Source organism: Heterocephalus glaber, unplaced genomic scaffold (assembly GCF_053883595.1).
Source record: "Heterocephalus glaber isolate CG9 unplaced genomic scaffold, H.glaber_assembly_v1.0 deba00000594, whole genome shotgun sequence".
NCBI classification, from domain to species: Eukaryota; Metazoa; Chordata; class Mammalia; order Rodentia; family Bathyergidae; genus Heterocephalus; species Heterocephalus glaber.
In genome coordinates, this window is record NW_028258151.1 from 1933199 (window position 1) to 1952348 (window position 19150).

The 19150-nt window shown below is 38.3% G+C and overlaps 1 protein-coding gene across 1 annotated transcript in view; it reads left to right on the forward strand.

Moving 5' to 3' along the window:
• The first annotated feature begins 10467 nt into the window (after positions 1 to 10467).
• The window catches only part of Col9a1 (collagen type IX alpha 1 chain), a 91368-nt gene continuing 82685 nt past the window's right edge, over positions 10468 to 19150 (forward strand). Inside the window, exons 1-2 of the mRNA XM_021243767.2 lie at positions 10468 to 10582; positions 16153 to 16549. Coding sequence (XP_021099426.2) covers positions 16208 to 16549 — 342 coding nt within the window. The 5' untranslated portion in view covers positions 10468 to 10582; positions 16153 to 16207. The remainder of the gene's footprint in view (positions 10583 to 16152; positions 16550 to 19150) is intronic.

The following is a 19150-nucleotide window of genomic DNA, read 5'->3' on the forward strand; positions in this document are numbered from 1 at the left end:
TGCTGGCTGTACCAGTAACATGGCAACAATAATCAGGTGTGTAGATTAAAAGAGAAAACTTATTTTTCAAAGTATGAAGCACAGTTTCTGGCAGAGTGGAGGTGTCCCTTCTTCCATTTCCTCCTCAGACTGCAAACTGGGAAAGCCCAAGGCCAGAACTGGTGGGGATAACCCCAGGCTTGATCCTGCCTCTCTGCTGTCACTATCCTGGTATCTCCCATCCATCTTTTCTTCTCTGCTGCTCCTCTCTGGGAAGACCATTCCTTGGAGTCACTATGCGCTAATGCTAGAGCTCTTCAGCTTGGAATGGCTGCAAGTTCAGGCTGTAAGGGAAAGGCTTTTTATTACCCGTCTATGTATCAGTTGCAACTGCTCTTCTGGTATTCATAACAGTCTTAGAAATACCTGAAATGAAGGAACATAGGAGGCAGGACTCTCCTGTGGCTGCCCTTTGGTTCCAGTAGAGTGTTTCCACATGCCTAGTGGGTTGTGTGGGTTGGCTGTGAGTTTGTACTCCACACGGCTTTGGGTAAGAAAAGGGATGTCTTTTAAAAACCAGTATATGCTGGGAGAATCGCCCCCAGTGGTTGACTGTCTCTCTGTGATTGTTTCCTCTTGTGAGCTTGCAGCAGTTAGAATTGAAAGTTGTAAATTTTAACTTCAATGCAAAGCTTTTACACCTGGGTTTTGCTTTTTTTATGTAGCAGATGGTTGCATTTAAGTTTCATGAAAGCAAATACATGTTTCTGTAATGTGCATTTAAGGATGCTGTAAAACTTTGCTCTGTTTAGACTATGACCACAACTTCTTACATATAGAAAAGAGACTCAAAACATCCTAAATTGTTGATAGGGAGTTGTCCCTGAATGGTGAAATTGTAATTTTTTTCCTTTTTTTCTATTTTCTACTTCCATGTTTTCTATAATATTCATGTTACTTCTAAAGTGAAGTAGTATCTATGCACTAATTGTATGTGTATGCTTATGTAGCATGTGTTTAAACAAAGTTACTTAATAAAGAAACTCAACGGCAGGTATGAAATCATTATGCAAAGTGCTTTGTGAGTAGCTTCTTCTGGTTCTAGGCGATTGTTAGAGGGACCTTTCTTTGCATCTGTTCATGACCTAGGGGGCTGGGACACTTGTTTTGTCACTACTAGCTCTGAACCCATGCTGGTGTCTTCACCCAAATTTCTTTACCTGGAAAACAAGATGTTCATATCTATCTTGTTGGATTATTGGGAAGCACCGATGAGATTAGGATGAGAAACATCCCAGAAGGGTAATGCTGTATTATGGGAGGGAACTTATTACTGATGAGGAGAACTTGGAGGGCTTGCTAAAGGCAGTTTGTAGGGGGAAGAAGAAATGTGTGGCAAACAGCAGAAGATGGAGGTATGGGAGGGATGCTCTGTAGGTGAGTTTGAGTTGTTTTAGCATCTAACACAACAACAGCCTACTCTTCTAAGGTGATCAAAAGGAGCCACCATATGCTGGAACACAGTGGGATTGAGTGGGAGGAGAAATGAAAGGGGAGTGAGTTATGATAACAGAAACAAATCATAGCTAAAAGTTACTGAGTGACAGCTACTATTTTAAGCTCTAGCTTAATCCTGAAAGTATACCTTTAAGGTGAGTTGCTTTTATTATTTAGTTTTTATAAATAAAGATGTGGAGGCAGAGAGGTTAATGGCCTCTCCACATTCTCTTAGCTAGAAAGGGATGGTGCTGAGATATGAATCTAAGTGGTCCAGCTCCAGAGCCCACACTCTTAAGTGTGGGGTTTGCTCTCTGAGTTAAAAGGCTCAAGCCAGACAAGGGGGCGAATGCCTGTAATCCTAGCATTCTGGAGGCTGAGGCAGGAGGACTGCAAGTTCGAGCCCATCCTGGGCAACTTAGTGATTTATTAAGACCCTGTCTCAAAATAAAAAAATTTTTTAAAGGGCTGGGGATGTAGCTCAGTGAGAAGGTCCTGGGTTCATTCTCCAGTACTGAAAAAACAAAACAAAAACAGGGAGAAAGGAGAGAGAGAGAGAGAGAGAGAGAGAGAAGAGAAAAGCTCAAATTTGTGGTAGTTAGCAAAACAAAATAGATGGCTCATCTATTAGGGCAGAGTCAATTTTAGTTTTTCATCTAGTGTTCATTTTGTCTTTCTTTTTCAAGAGGCTTTCGCAAACAATCAATGCATTATTATATTTGTGTATTTATCCTCAGAGCAAGTCTAAAATGGAATTAATTATAATACTTCAGTTTGTACATATGGAAAATAACCAAGAACAGAATTTTTGCATAAAATCAAAGTTACCTCCTTGACAATGAGAAATCAAATTGTAGTTTTTGATTCCTCCCCTCTGGTTTCAAATTTCAGGAACACACTGCCACCTAGTGCAGAGAAAAACGTTTTTCCAGTGGGATGGCTGCTAGTGAATGAGTACAGAATTGCATAGGATGCAACATAAAACAATATGTGTTTAAGGTTTCTTTCATAAAAAGAAGGGAATTTCAGAATTAAGGCCCTTTCTATATTGTATTGATAAAGGTTAACATGAAATTCAGGAGAACCATTTTATTGTTATTAAGTTGAGAAATAATAGTGCAGAAGAGAAGACTTAGCTTTTCTACTTCATTCTGTGAAGTAAATTTCCTTAATGGAGGTCCAATAAAGAAATTATTGCATTTCTTATGAGCCCAAAGGTTCTCAGGAGGTCCTATGTGTTCAATTGATAATTATTTTAAAATTATTTAGTAAATGCTTAATATACACTTACAGTTTGCAATTCAATACCAGTTGTAACAAAGGAGAGGTAGTTGCAATCATAACCTCTCTGACCAATGGTTCTCAGTGGCCCAGCAAAGCCAATGACTGGAAGCTTGTTAGAAACACTAATCCTCGGATCTATCTTACATTTCCTGAATCAGAAACTCGGAGGGCAGAACAGTCATCTGTTTTTAATAAGCCACCCAGGTGATTGTATTGTAGCTTTGGGCTCCTCTGTTAGAGTAGAAGGTTCCACAGTACACGTTGATGGGTTAGTGTATGTGGTTTACCAGAGGGAGCAAAAGAGGCTTAGGACACGAATCAGCTGTTGTAAATGTGAAGCCCTACCAGGCAGCAAATGTAGCAGCAGCTTGTGGAAGCACATGTGCTATGGGGAGGAATCAATTTTTCTCTTGGGAAAATGGAAACAATCCCATTTTAGAAGAAGCAGAAGTAGTACACTGAAAGGCTTGGGGTGGGGAAGGTCTACATATAACATGTTTTTGTATTATTTTTTCTTGTTAAGACCACATTTATTAGTGAGTGATTTCAGAGAGGAATGGCTATCACCGTGGGGCTCTGTTTGCTTGCTATCAATGATTAGGCTACAATTACATGCATAAGACCAAAATAGAGCTTTGATTATGATGAAATTTCTGTACAGTAAAACTGAACCCAATGCAAGACTGTAGGAAGACCTAATTTCAGCAACTCACTGATTGTTAATCACTCTTTCAGCCAGAGTTTCTATGATAAATTTCAGGCCCTAGCTCATACAGCTCATTTTGGGTCTTTTAAAGAAGAGGTAGATGGAATAAACCTTAAAACTAGATAATAATAGGAAGCTAGTTTAAAAAACACCTCTTATTTTAATGTATAAATTAAACGTGGGGGTCATAACATTCTTCATAATGTTATCAGTTTACAATTACTTCACTCAAAGGAATATTTAGTCACGTTAAAACTAAGGAACATGTCCTACTATTCTGGGAGTTTTAGTGTCCCAACTATTTTACCCCATATCAGGAAATAAGAGGAAAAATGTTTTTTGGCATTTCAAGTGTGCACTGTATTCTAATCTGTTGCTTTTCAAACCATGTGTTACAACCATTAAACTGTTTCTGAAATCAATTTGTTGAATCAGTCACCATTACTAAAAAATGAAACAGTAGAACAGAAGGTAGAGTACATTATATTTACATGGTATTTTCTGAAATTTCTGTTGTGTGTATGCATGCAGACTGGTCAAATCTGTTCAATTCATCCTTCAAGCAATGTCAGGACCATTTTAAAGACTCATCTGAAAAGGTCATTATTGGCCACAAACTTTTCCCAGTTCCTATGACAAAAAGAATAAAGCCCAAACTCTTTCAATGTCATTCAAGATCCTTTACCCAGCTCCTCTCACACAGTCCTACTTAGCATTTCATAAAATGACATCACCATCTAGTTAGCTGCACAAATATAAAACCAGAGACGATGCCCCACACGCTTCCCAATTCACTCTATCAGTCTTATGTCTTTGTTCTCATCTAGTCTGACTTCATTCTTAGCTGCTCAATTCAGAGTAACCTTCCCTAATGCCCCAGTTGTTGATCCTTGTAAACGTGCTCTTTATCTGTCTCCCCACCAACATGTGCGCTCCATGAGGACAGAGACCTGGTCTTCCTCACTGTATCTCAGGGGCTGAGCATTCTTGGTAAGAGGCACCACTAGATTTACCAACCTTAAGAGTTCCTGAACTAAGCTTCTTACTTGCTCTTTTCTACCGTTTTGTCTCTGTATCTGCTATTTTCTCTGCCTGAAATGTACTATACCCATGTATTCTTTTGGGAGGCTTCTATCCATCCTTCAGGACTTCATCTTCTTTATGAAAAATTCCCTAATTGCTCTTGGGCTGAGTTCATGCTTGTTCTCAGTGGTGTAATAGTCATTTAAAATCTCAACATTGCACTCATTTTTCATTCCCTGCAAGACTGCGCTTTCTCAGGGCAAGTCTGCACTTACTCATGCTCATTGGCTCTTTGACTCCTAGCACATACTCGGTACATCTAGGTATTTAATAAATGTCTATTAAATGATTGAATAAACAAGTAGATGATGAAGAATATTTGTAGTGATGCTCCTAGATTTAAACACTAATAAAATTTTGGTTTATAAAAAGGGAAAGATTAGTGTGTATGTGAATTTTGTAGAACAGTGTGTTTTGTAGAAGAGGGTTGGGAATTATGAGGGGTGAAAATATAATTATTCTGTATAAAATACTTCTTACAGAATTGGTTCTTTTAAGGTTTTCATTAGTACATGTTTGCAGTACATGGTGATTGCATTCATTGTGGGGAGTTGGAACATCTTAATTCCTTTTTTTTTTTTTTTTTGTGGCACTGGAGAGTGAACCTGTGCTATGCAAGCACTCTACCACTAAGGTGCACTTCTAGCCCTTTATTATTATAATTTTCGTTTTGAAGTAGGGTCTTGCTAAATTGTCTAGACTGGCTTTGAACTTATGATCCTCCCGAGCAGCTGGGATTGCAGGTATGTGCCACTGCCCAGACAACAGAACAGATTCTTTTACATGTCAAGTTCCCTCAGTGTGCATTTGGAGTTTTATGCAATTGACCAGGTTTCTTCTCCACATTGTTTTGCAGAGCAGAAGTGGTAGGTAAAGTAAGGGAACAGTCTTAAAGATGAAAAAGTTTACTTACCTTTGACTTCAGGGTATGACTTGACCCAGGCCAGAATAGTGGGGGTTTGCTCTGCTCTCTGTTGGACTGTTATGTTTGTGTCTAGATGTCCCCCAAAGTTCATGTGGTCATAGGTGGCGCTTTTCCAGAGGTGGCTGGATCTGGACTGTGTGATTCTGGGATTACTGATTGGTTCACTGAGTGGTTTGGCACCACCCTAATCCTGGTATCCTAGATAGAGTATAAATCGGCAGAAAGAAGCTGGTAAGGTCCCTCACTGGTTTTCCTACATTCTGCCTGCTGTGAATAGTTTCTCCTCTGTGATGCCCCTCTGACATGCCACCTGCCTTGGCAGCTGACTGTGAACTGAAACCTCTACAAACTGTTAGGCAAAGAAATCTTTCCTCCCTTAACTTTGGGCATCGAGTATTTTGTCTCAACAACGAGAAAAGAAACTAAGACAGACTCTGATGTCATTTTAGGAAATATGCTTAATAAAAAAGTGGGATGGAGGGAGGAGAAAAACTATCCTTAAAAATTGTATCTATTGTTCTCTGGATTTACTTCTTTTTCTTAATAGAGTCATTGCCTGCTTTTCACTATCTTAAGTAAAACTGGCAACTTGGAAAGAAGTCAAGTCATTTATAAGCAGATCTATTTGTCTCCCATTCTTTGTCCTTTATTAAAAGGACTCACTTGTTTTCAGATTTTAGGGAATTTAGAGAATTCCTTAAAATGGGGTGGGGAGGGACAAGCATGGAGATGAGATCTCTAAAACACTTACTACAAAGAATTATCCCTTAATTGTAGGAAAATTGCCTTTCTTCTTTCTTACCAGAGTAATGGAAAGTCCTTTCAGAGTATGCCTTTCTCCCAGTGGACCTAGGTTTGGGTTGTCTTGCATTATTTCTGGTGCTCAGGAAGGTCCCCAGCTCCACACTTCTTTCTTTGGGGTTAACAGATTGCTCCTTTCACATAAGCCCTGACTGGCTGAAGCAAATAAACTAGAGTCTGGCCATCTGTGGTTCTGTTCTGTGCCACGTTGCGTGCCCTAGTGATGGGCGTTTTGATAATGGAAAAGGTTAGTGCCTTGTGGAGACCCCAGGAGAGTAGAAAATGGAGGTCCCTCTGTGTGTGTGTGTAGGGGAGTCAGGACTCCAACTCAGAGTGGAAGGGGACGAACATGACCATTGGTGTTTGTCTTCTTCATTGTTGATCAGGGAGAAGGCTCCAGCAAGTTGCGGGAGGCAGAAGACAGAGGAACTTTCTTAAAAAGAAACAAAATAATGAAAAAGAAGCAGCAGTGCTTTTTATTCTGTAATTTAATTAAAAATCAGTTAGAAAAGACAGAAGAAAATCCAAGGATGCAAAACCACCTGAAAACTACTTTGAGCTAGACATCTTGCCTTACCGAGATGACTGAATCTTCTGACTCTGAAAGTTCCTGTTTACATAGGGCCAGAAGTGGGTCACCCTGCGTGGGTGGGACAGGGTCCCTGGGACATGCAGAGGGTCCTGGGCTTGCATAACTGTGGTGCTTGTCAAATGTGTCCCTCCAGGTTATAGTAACTTGCTCCTAATCTCTTTATGGAGGATACTGCACTGCTTATTTCCAGTGCATTCTACTCAACTCTGGTAGTCTCAGAAGAAGCAACTAGAGGGCTCGATGTCACATTTTACCAAGGTTTCTAGCCATGCAGTAGAGACAGCAAATGTGCACTGAGTAACAGTCTTGCACCTTTGGACAAACTGTCTCATATTTGTTTTCTCATCTGACGAACATGCTAATTTTAGTTTCATCTTGTAGCACAGTTGTGAGAATTTAATGCCACCAGGCTTCAAGTATTGTTCTCAGAAGGAAGCACTAATGAAGTGTTAGCTATCATGACAATAACCATCACAAACAGACTGATGCCAGAGGCTTTGCCTCTGTTAATCTTGCTTAGCTATTAAAACAATTCTTTTTATGTACAGTGGACCCTTGAATTATGACTGGCCTGACATACGAACAGCTTGGGTTACAACTGGAATTTTATTTTTAATTTATGAACAAAGTCTTGAGTTACAACCCGAATGTTGGCCATTTGTACATCTAGATGGTCTCAGATACAGATTTAACCCTTAAAGAGTTCTAGAAGGAGCATTACAACATCCTTTCCTGTATGAGGTTGACTGAGAAATCTTGGGCCAATGTCTCTCTAAGGACACTGAGATCTGCCTGTACATAGAAGAGAGACTTTGAAGGCTGTGGAGAGGAGCCTGAGCCTTCATTGACCAGCTTGAGCTACAACCAGCCTTCGGGGATGAATTGAGTTCGTAAGTCAAGGGTCCACTGTATTTTCAGCCTGTGTTACAGCCAAAGCAGTTGAATCACAGAGGGGTTAACTAACTTGCCCAAGGTCATATAACTAGTAAGCTTCAGAACAAATGGGGTTTCAGACATAGGTTGATTGGGCCCTGAGGCTCCCAGGAGTCCTCATACCTCTGCCTTCCTGTGGGCGCCTCCTGACTGGATCTGGGTCCTCTCAAAGCTCCCTCTGTATTCCTATAGCTCTTCTAAAAGCCTTTACTGTGTTCCTATAGCAGCTTGCTGGGATTTTTCTGGTGAGTTTCCCCACATCCTGATTTTATTTTTTCTTTTCAGCAAACCTTCCCTGTTAATCCTTCCTTCAGTGTAGCCTTGTTAGCTTTCAGGGCACACCCTTGGCCAGGCCTGGGTGGACAGGGCTGCCTCTCCCCACCCCTTTCCTCTGCTTCAGTTTAAAGTTTCCAGGTGCCTCTAGTCCACTCCCTTTGCTTTTAGCCCTCGGAAGGGCAGGAAGGACCACAGCTAGAGCCAAAAACCATAGCCCTAGAGTGACAGAGAAGGTGTTAGGGGAGCAGTGAGACTCCCCTCCAGCCCCTTCTTCATAGGGACTGCGGGAAGCTAAAGGAAACCTGCCGAGAACATGAAGAATTGCTGGTAAGACTGCCATCAGACAGAGAAGCCCAGAGACTCGGGGGCTGGGAACCCTCAGGACCAAGGGTCTTGCGTTTTTACAGTGGAGGTAGAAAGAGGAGGGGAGAGCTGTGGGAGGGGGGTAAATCAGAGAAAGCATGAGAGACAGAGATGGGAAAAGAGAAGAGACAGAAAGAAAGAGGCAGAAAATCAAGGAGGAAACAAAGCAGAGACAGGGAAATAGGTACAGAAACAGTGAGATAGGGAGATACTGAGAAAGTGAGATCCATAATATAATAGGGGCAGTGGGAACCAGGGACTGGAATTCGTTAAGTCTCCGAGTAAGTAAGTAAGTAAGGCTTCAAAATCTGAATTTTAAAAATCTATATTGAATCTATATTCAATCTATATTGAAGTAAGGCTTCAAAATCTGAATTTTAAAAATGTATATTGGGATTTGGTCACCTACATTGTCAGGTTTACCAGATTTGAAAATATAAAAGTAGGTCCCACCTGGAGGGAATCCTGTGTGAGTCATTTCTCTTCTTTTTTCTTCAGGACGATTTCAGTTTTCTTCTTTGCGTGCAGTTTCCTTGGACCCTGGGCATCTGCAGCTGTCAAGCGTCGCCCAAGTAAGGGCCATGGTCGCTGGATTTTTAAATATCAGTTGTTCCCAGAAACAAATAGGGCTGAGACAGGCAGTGGTGTGGCTAGGAGAGGCACCACAGTCCTTTGCACCCTCACTCTTCAGCCTGCTTTGGGCTGCAGGCACAGTCTAGTGGTGGGTTTCTGTGCACTGTGCTGAGAGTGGAAAGCAAATGTGAGCATGGGTGGTGGGAAAGCCAGTCTGTGTGCTGCAGTGCCTAGCACAGAGTGCGGCTCCAATGGGGACTTGTAAATGTGGAGTAGATGCATGGATGGATGCATAGATGGAGGGGTAGATGGGTGGATTGACCCAGATAATCTGAGATCAGGGAGACATGGAGAAAATGGTTGATGTACTCCAAAGGCTAGGCCAAAGCTTCCTAATGGAGAAAATGCTTTTTCTGAAGTCTGGGAAGTCTCTGTCGTCAGGTAAGTCTGAACAAGGTGTAGGGTTGGAAAGTTACATGAAGTCTCCTATGGAGGTGAAAAAACTCCCTCACTACAGCTGACCACTTGTATAAGGAGCACCTACTCAGTTCTACAATTCCTCTTCAAAATGAGAATTGAATGCTTGTTATGATCATTTTTCTCTTGTTACTCTTCTTAAGTCTGTGGTACCAGCAGTAATCTACTTGTGACCTTTATTTGATCTCTTAGATTCATGAAATGAAATGCATCCTCTATATTTTACTTAGGATTTGTGAATCTCAAGACTCTCCCACTTCCTCCTATTTGACAAAGATACCTAAGAATTTCATTTTCCAGAAGTCTCACTGAGCCGGCTTAAGACTGGCTCTGGACTTCTGTTGAAATTCTAAAATTTGTGGTGTTTAAGACATATTTTCTAACCCAAACCACCAGCCATTTTCCAAACAGGCTTCTGACCTCAAGTCCTTCAGGACATCATGCAGCTCTGGTTCCAAAAGGAACAAATTCCTAATCTTCCCCAAAAGGAATATTTTCTCAGTACAAATTATTAAAGCAAATTTGTGCCTTGCATCCCTTCCAGGGTAAGTTGAAGGTAAATGAATTATGATCGTTTATGGATAGAGTCAAAGACAAATACACTTCTTATAAGCAAGCTTACATAATTGTGTATTTAAAGCTTTATTATCACATAGTAATGTATAATACTGTATTTTAATAGTTGCTCAGTTACTATGATTATTAGCAACCCTTGTAGTGGATGAAGTAGGATGACATGATATCTCTTTCACAGGATTCCCTGTCAACTCAAATTCTAATGGTGGAAATGAACTCTGTCCCAAGGTCAGAATTGGCCAAGATGACTTGCCAGGCAAGTAACAATGTATCATATTGAAAATGCATGTTTTCCAAACCAATATCTCTCTTGTTTGGGAAGGTGTGGAAAGGAGTAAAACCAATCTCATTGTGGATTTTCCATTTTGTATTTCCTTTGTATAGGGTTTGACCTGATTTCTCAATTCCAGATAGATAAAGCAGCATCTAGAAGAGCTATCCAAAGAGTGGTGGGGTCAACTGCACTACAAGTGGCTTACAAGTTGGGAAACAATGTAGACTTCAGGATTCCAACCCGGTAATCTAGTACATAGATTTCATCTAATTATCTTTCTACAAAGAATATGAACAGTTATATGTGGTTAGAGAATTTCTCATACTTAATGTTTCTTGGATCGTGATGCTATTCAAAGATGAAAGGACTTATTCACATATCAACCAGTAGTTCCTGAATACAGCTCTGTATGCTTTCAGTATGTAATTTACTTTCCATTCTGGGAAGGGCAAAAATCACTGAGACTATTATAGATTGATTCAGGGAATGTTCTTATTACTCTGCTCTCTGTTTTAAGTAATTTGTCTGGTTTTGACTGAAAGGACCCTCTGTGAAAAGTGCCAGCGGTTCAGCATAAATTTAACTAGGAGCCGCCATGGTCAGAAGGCTCACAGTGGCGCTGTTCAAGGGTTCTGGTGCTGAAATAGAAACTGCACCAGTGCTTAGCTGCTGGCAGATAAAGACTAAAGATGTGAAACTAAACTTAGTATAACAGAAACAGTGGCAGTGATAATAAATCTTCCACTTAGTTGATCTTAGTTTTTTATTTTTTATTTTTTGGTACCGGGGATTGAACTTGGGACCTTGTGCTTGTGAGGCAGGCGGCGGAACCACTGAGCTAAATCTCCAGCCCCATTTGATCTTATTTTCTAGAGCTGAGCCCTTTAATCTTTAAATTATTCATAACGGAGGTATTTTAGTGAATGTGTATTGAGTTTTGCCACTGTTATTAGGAATGAACTTTTAGTAATTTAGTTTCTGTATCATTTACATACCTTATTTGTGATTATCATGATTATCATATGTTTTAGTGCATTGCAAAATATATAATTAAGATTTCTTTGGTAAGTGATCAGAAAATTAGGCTTTTGATGGACATTAAATTGTAAATGTAATAATGATTGATTGGAACAATAAAGAACAGTATAGAAACTCTAAGTTCTTATAAAATAAAAATTTTGGTTGTTATAAATCTGATATAGTGCTAGATTGCAAATAAAAATTCATATTTTGAGCATATTATAATTTATAACAACAATACTGTATAAACCTTCTTGTAAATTTACTAATTAATATGAAGCTCAACTTCTTCATAGTCCTGTGATGTGGGAACACTATTACTTAGTGGAGGAGAAAACTAAACCCTGAAAGTTTAATTTACTTTCCTAAGTTGGGAAGATTGAAACCTAGGCAGTGTGTTCTCAGAGGTTGTGTTTGTGACCACTGCTCCATCCTGAGCCTGGAAAGCCATGGATGTTTGGAAAGATTCACATTTGTACAGAATCTCAGATGGCTGGTGATGACACCTACCTTGGCCTTTGGTTTTTCTTATATGTTACTTTCATGTACAGAAGTGCTAGTTGTGTTCTTAATTTCAGAATTTTGTTTTCCTTTTCTTTAATAAAATAATGACATGACATATAAGAACCCAAATTGCTGATCTAATTTTCTGTGATTTGGGGCATAATCTAGACTGCCATGAACTGATGAACTTGAGGTGGTGTAGTCCCTGTACCTCCTGCTTATCTTCATTATCATCATTGTTTTCTCTAATGCCTACAGCCATCACTAAATAATAAACACAGGCCATAATTACCATCTCATATTTGCTATCTCCTTAACTTCTTCCCCCATAAAGACTAAAAACTCTTGATTTACCAGTAAGACATTAAAAATGAGGAAAGAAGAAATGAGAAGAAGGAAGTAGGAGAAAGAAGCAAGAAAGAGAGAGGAAGCAAGACAGAGGACAGAGTTATATGGAGCTCCAAAAATTGTAGTAAAATCTATATTTGGGCAGATTATTTAAGTTTTAGTTGTTTTGGTTTAAAATTAGAGAATCTCATAAGAACTATGTCATGAGATTGCTGTGTGGAGCAAATGTTAATAACTGGAGAGAGCTTGAACAGAGCCTGGCCCACGGTGGTGGTAGGTGTGTCGAGTGTTACTATTTATGGTGGAACTCGCCAGAAGGGCAGAGTATATGGAGATGAATATTTCCTTTTTGGTGGATCCTTTCTTGTTAAGTCTCTCCAAGTCCTACTTATTCAGAAGCAGGGTGACAAGGAATACAGAGGTTGCAGTTGTTCTCAAAGAGCAGACACTCATGGTTTAAACGGACCTTCTGTGCAAGAGTATCTAGATTCTGAGACAGTGAAGGCAAACTGTTAGGAGGATCTTTATGGGAAGAAAGAATGTTATGGTATAAGAATCTAATGTGATAGAGCAATAATTTATCTTTATCTTCTCAATTACTTTGAAAATTATTAGACACTTATCTTTTTGTTTGTTTGTTTGTTTTTAGAGGCAGGGTCTTGCTATATAGTTCAAGTTGACCTTGAATTCACTATGTAGCCCAGGCTGGCCTTGAACTCACAGCCATCCTCCTCCTCAGCCTCCCAAGTGCTGAGATTACAGGCATGTGCCACCATGTGCCACCACACCTGGCTTAAATGCTTATCTTTTGCTGAACAAAATATTCTTTAGTCTAGACACTGTAGTTTCATATTCTTAACTTCTACTTGCAAACATGTTATGTTTGCATTAAAAACAGTCTTAGCTTTTCTTTGGGTTAAGGTCATAAACAAGTGTTTCAAGGTCCAAAGACTTTTCAATCTTTTATTCAAACCCTTATGTTTCTCCATTTGAGGCACCCCATGAAGATTACAATATAATGAAATAAATCATTTATAGAGATGTCTTTTAAATTATGTATGTTGTCAGGTTTACCTACCGGTGTGCATAGCATATTTGTAGGAACAGGATCTTGGGTGTTCAGAAAGGGCGGTAGGCTGACTGTCCTATAAATTAGATTTGTGAGACTTTTAAATGATTTTAGGTATGTACAAATTACATCTACATTTTACTAATATTAGCAGTAAAATGAATTTTCTCCTCTTACTGAATTGACATACTATTCTGATTTGAAAAATGATTAGCATGATAGTCTTAATTATATTTTGTACACGTATATGTTGTCTTCATATGCATAGAGGGAAATCTACAGAAACCCTTGATTTAATTACATATCTGTAGTTGAAGTATCATTTTAGCAATCCCAAATGCATCTATCTTTCTAATTTTAAGGTTACATACCCTAAGTCAGAGATGGTTGGAAACTTTCAACATAATCTCCCCACTCACTGAGCAGGAAAGATAGAAAGAAGCACAAATTGGGAAGGATCCCATAGTTAACCTCACCATTTCTTTGTGCAAGAGTCACCTGACCATGGGTCCATGACTTTTTGAATCAAAACAAAATAGATGTTTCTAATAGTATTTCTCACTATATCCATTGATAAATACATAGGTCATATGGATTTCCAGCACTGCAAGAAAAAAAAAATTTATCTTCCTTTTACAAATACCTCACACCTCAACAGTAACTACTTTGGACAAAAATAAAATCCTTAACCATCTAGTTAATCCTGATCATTAATTTGAATGATCAAAGAATATATTTATAAATGGTTACTTGGCAAATTGTGTCACTGGGTAAAACTTTACAAACTTATCTCCCAGCTTCAAAGTTATTGAGGATAGCTAAGTTAAACGTACAAATTTCCTCAAGGTTTTATAACTAAACAATAAGTAGTAGTACATTATATTGTCTTTAGTGAACCTTAGTTTCTTTTCTAGAGGTAACTCTAGAATTAGTATAATTCTGAAAGACATTGTCAAAGGAAATATGGAAAACCAATTGACAAACAAGAAATATACTAAAAACAAAGATCTGGAGTGAAGTGGTAGTTAGCTCCATTCTGGGAAAAGAGTGCAAAATAGTTTTGTATAAGTTTTAACTTTTTAAACTCCAAACCAAATATTTTAAAATGTTTATGTTAAAACTTTCTCTACTCCTGACAAATACAAAAGATGTTTAATGAATGAAAAATTTTGCAGTAAGAATAATACACATCACAATGACCATATAGAAATGCGTATTAATAGAATTGCTCATCCAAGACCAGATTACTCATACTGGAAAATAATGTCTAAAAGGAGGCCTTGGATGATAAGGGTAGCCCGCTGAAAAGTTTTGCATTTTTAACTTGGACAAAACAATGATATTTTTGGAATAGCATACTTTATTAAAGGTTTGTAAAAACATTTGTGCAGTAGGCGGCGAAACCACTGAGCTAAATCTCTGGCCCTGTAAAAACATTTGCAGAAAACGGAGCTAGAAGTTTTTTATGCTATGGTAATAATATGATACACTTGTGCAGTTAAAGCCAAGGTAAAGAAAAAAAATCATAGCAAGCTAAGTAGTTTCATTTTTTGCTAAACATTCTTAGAACAAAGGAATTATCTGGTATAGAAATTATTGAACCTAACAATATGTTTTCATATAACTGGCAATGACATATACATCAATATAATAAGTGTGCATGTTAGTATTTTAGTTTGTAAAAAATGAAAACAGCATCCATCAAGATATTTCTTCTTGCCTTTTCTCTTCTTTGTTCTTCACAAGAAGGGGGCTACACAACAAGAGTTTGGCCCAAAGGAAGATTATTTGGAATTCTGGGTCTTAGCCCATAATTATATACAAAAATGTCAAATTTGATTATTTACAAACAAAATTCATTAGCATCTAGTTTTCCTAGCATTTCTTCCTTGCTTAGATTTTTTCTATGCTTAGAAGGAAGAAGGTAGACAGCTTCAAGTCCATGGAAGATGATTTTTACATCTAATATTCCTTGACTTTTAAAGTTCATTCTTCAGCCCTTCGTGGCTTGGCTTCAGCAGAAGATCCAGGTAGTGATCTTCAGATTATGGTCTCCATATAGATTGGAGATGCCTTAGGCACACTGCAGCTTTTGTGTCACTATTTAATGCAGGAAGGAAGTATAATGATAGTGTTAAGTAGTAGACTGAGAAACAAGTGGGTCGGAGTAGAGAAGTAAGAAGTGGCATCTCTCACTTGTCACACATCCAGTGATGAGAACCCAGACACTATTCAAACATCATACGCTGAACTCCCTGGAAAGACAGATTTCCTCAGTGTGTGAAAGTTTCTAAAGAAAATTTGCATGAATCTGTAAAATCTGATTCTGTAGGTGGTGATTCTCAAAATGCTTATGTGGGTCTTGAATATAACTGTGGAGGACAATATGCAAACAATTATGAAAATAACAAATAATACATTACATAGACATAAAAAATTAAAAGCCACTTTAATTAAAAGGTTTCATAAACCAGTAGTGGGTATCTGTATTCCAAATAATCTCCTCTCTCACTTGTGAAAGAAATGTTGCCAAGGACTTTGCAAGAATGTGTTTTTTGGCTGAGATGGTATTGCTGAAACAGTAGTAGCTCTTTGGGTACCATAAATAGTAATACTGTTGGGATTTTGTGGCATTGGAAACTTTCTTACCTCTGAAGGAAAGATTTTTAAAACTGTGCATTTTAACATGAAGCATTAATGTACATGAATGATTGAAGTTCTGTGAACAGTCATGAAAGAACAAATTCTGCAGTTTTTCATAGTGTATCCTTTCTGAATGTCTAGACTCTAAAATAGCATAAAAAGGAAAACGGTAAATATGCATGAGTACAGAAAACAAGATTTATATTTACTACTTTAAAATTTTACCCAGGCATTTATATCCCAGTGGGCTGCCTGAAGAATACTCCTTTTTAACTACTTTTCGGATGACTGGAAGTACACTTGAAAAGAACTGGAACATTTGGCAGATTCAGAATTCCTTGGGGAAGGAGCAAGTTGGTGTGAAGATTAATGGCCAAACCAAATCCATTGACTTTTCCTACAAAGGACTGGATGGAAGTCTCCAAACTGCAGCCTTCTCAAATTTGCCTTCCATGTTTGACTCCCAGTGGCATAAGCTCATGATCAGTGTGGAAAGGAGCAGCGCCACTCTTTTCATTGACTGCAACAGGATTGAGTCCTTACCTATAAAGCCAAGAGGCCCAGTCGATGTCAATGGCTTTGCTGTACTGGGAAAGCTTGCAGATAATCCTCAAGTTTCTGTTCCAGTAAGTATGAAAAAGCACACATGATGGTAGATGAAAACAAAATCAGATTGCTAAAACTAGTACTTCAGATATCTTTGATAATCAGCTGAAACTCAGACAACAAAGTTATTCGTTTTTAAAAATTTACTCAATCACACATTCAGAAAGCCTTCCATGCCTGTTTTGAGCACAGCATGTGTTAAATGGAATGGAGAATCAGAGGCAGGTAAGCGGTTAGGTCCAGGTCTTGAGGAGTTTGAAGTCTACCTGCAGGTGTTACAGGCCCATCTGGAGCACTGGAATTCTTAAAAAGCAACTTAGAAAGAAACTCATATTAGTGATATCTATCTATCTATCTATCTATCTATCTATCTATCTATCTATCTATCTATCATTTTATATAACTAATAAGAGTATTCAAAGTAAGGTTAATATGAATTGTCAATTCACTTGGTCAAGAATTCCACTGATTCTTGATTCAAAGAATCAATGAATTTTGAAGCAGAAGGATTTCAGTTAGCAAAAGAAGAAGAAAGTGCATTCCAGCTAAGGGAAGAAGCACTGAGGGAATAGATATACCACATTCAAAAGCGCAGCTACTAGGTGATGGGAGAGTGAATGTCATGCCAATGTGAGTGCGTGTGTGCGGAGGGACACTGACTGCAGAGAGTGGGAGATGAGGTTAGGAAGTCACACGGTGTTGGAGCAGCAAGAATCAGAATCCTGTAGACAGTATAACTTTCTGGAAATAGGTCTTGCATGATATATTATAGAAATAAATGATTTCAACATTCTGTTTATGGTTTTACTGTAGAGATCATAAATATAAAGTCAAGGGATTATGTAACGACATAACAGTTGTGATGACTTTTATCTTATAGTTCTATTATTTGGAACTGTTGTATTTCCACTTAATCTCTTGAGCAAATATTTTATAATACTACGACAGGAATTTAAAAATATATTCATAGAGGGCAAGTGTTCTTTTGGGGAAAAAGTAAGGAATTCAGAGCTCAATCTAAGTAACCATAGCTCTCTCTCTCTCTGTCTCTCATACATACTGGTACTGGGCTGTTAAATTCCAGTCACAAAACATGTCATGAAGAGTGGCAAAGATGATACAATAATTTTAAATTGTTTCTGTGCACTTAAAAAAAAGGTTATCGGGGATGTCAGTAATGGAATTGTTCAGATAACTTGTTTTCAAGGGAAGAACTGTGATTAGTGTGAAAGGTAGTGTGAAATTTCTATATCCTCTGATGGACAGAAAGCAATTTGTTACTGCCACCTTACTGTCCTGGCTTGTACACTCTTCAGGGAGTATTTCTTCATTTAATGACTTATCACACCTTAAGTGGCTGGGTGGGAAAGCCAATGGGACCACTGCTGTGCCATCTTGAAATTTTGTGCAGCGAGATCTTTGCAATGATGCTGGAGAGGTTTTCAGGGAACATTGGACTTCCATAATGTCTGTGTTATTTCTGGACCATGGGTGAGTGGAAAGAGACTTTAGACTACCTCCTCACTGTGAGGACTATAAATCAAGGATTTAAACTTTTTATTTATCAATTCATTGGCCTTAAAATATTTTATCTCTTTATAATTCGGAATTTTGGGTGCTAAGTTGCTACTAAGTTGCTTGATTGCTAGAGCAGTAACTAAAGTCTCCCTATTACTCATTATATCATAGTTTTGCCAATAGTGTCAGAACTGACTGTGGGTTTTCTGATGTGTCTAATACAACATCACAGTGGAGTCTGGTATGTACCTTTTATCTTCTCTTTTATTCTGTCATGGGAAAGAGTGCAGCTAACAACTTGGCAGGTGGCTTTAGGTATGTTTCTGGTCCGCCAAAGAGCTTGGCTAAGTCAGCATACTGTGGCCAATGTTAAAGGTATTTAAAATGGGCATATATAAATTTCTTCCTTCAGAATAAGGACTTCCTTCAGAACTCTTCCTCTAGCACACAAAAGATCCTTGAGTCTAGAGCCCAATTAAAGTTCTGTAGAGGAGGATGGTGGTGGTGATGGTGGTGGTAGTGACAATGGTAACTAAATTAGATTAAGATTATAGCCTCCCCAATTCTACCTCTACTCAAAGACCAAAAGTGATAATGTTAAACTTCTCACTAAAATGTATTTCTCAACCTGTACCCTGAAAGACAAAGAAGAAAATTATGTAAGAGAAGCTCATTTATGTTTCTGAAAATATCAACTTAGTACACCTAGTATATCAATCTGAAGTTTTCAAAATGCTTCCAATTCCATTAACTACTTGATCTTTGCAGCATTTTATACAATAGCACGTTTAGAAAAGGTTATGTCCATTTCTCAGCTAAAGAAGCTACCTCAAGTAGGTCTACTCTCTTCTAGGAGAGGGTGTTTGACATAAAATATTTAATCTACCTTATTTTATTTTATATGTTAGCCTTTCTTTTTGAAAAAGTAAAATACATGCAACCACTTAGCTTTCCTTCTAGAGCATGTCATCATTCTTATTTTGGAAGGCATTTGTAATTTGCATAGATGCTTCAGAATTTACTTTGCAGGACAAACAAAATAAAGTTTAAAAGGAAGGAATATTGTTTGATTTAAAACATGTCCTTAGGCATCAACCCTATTT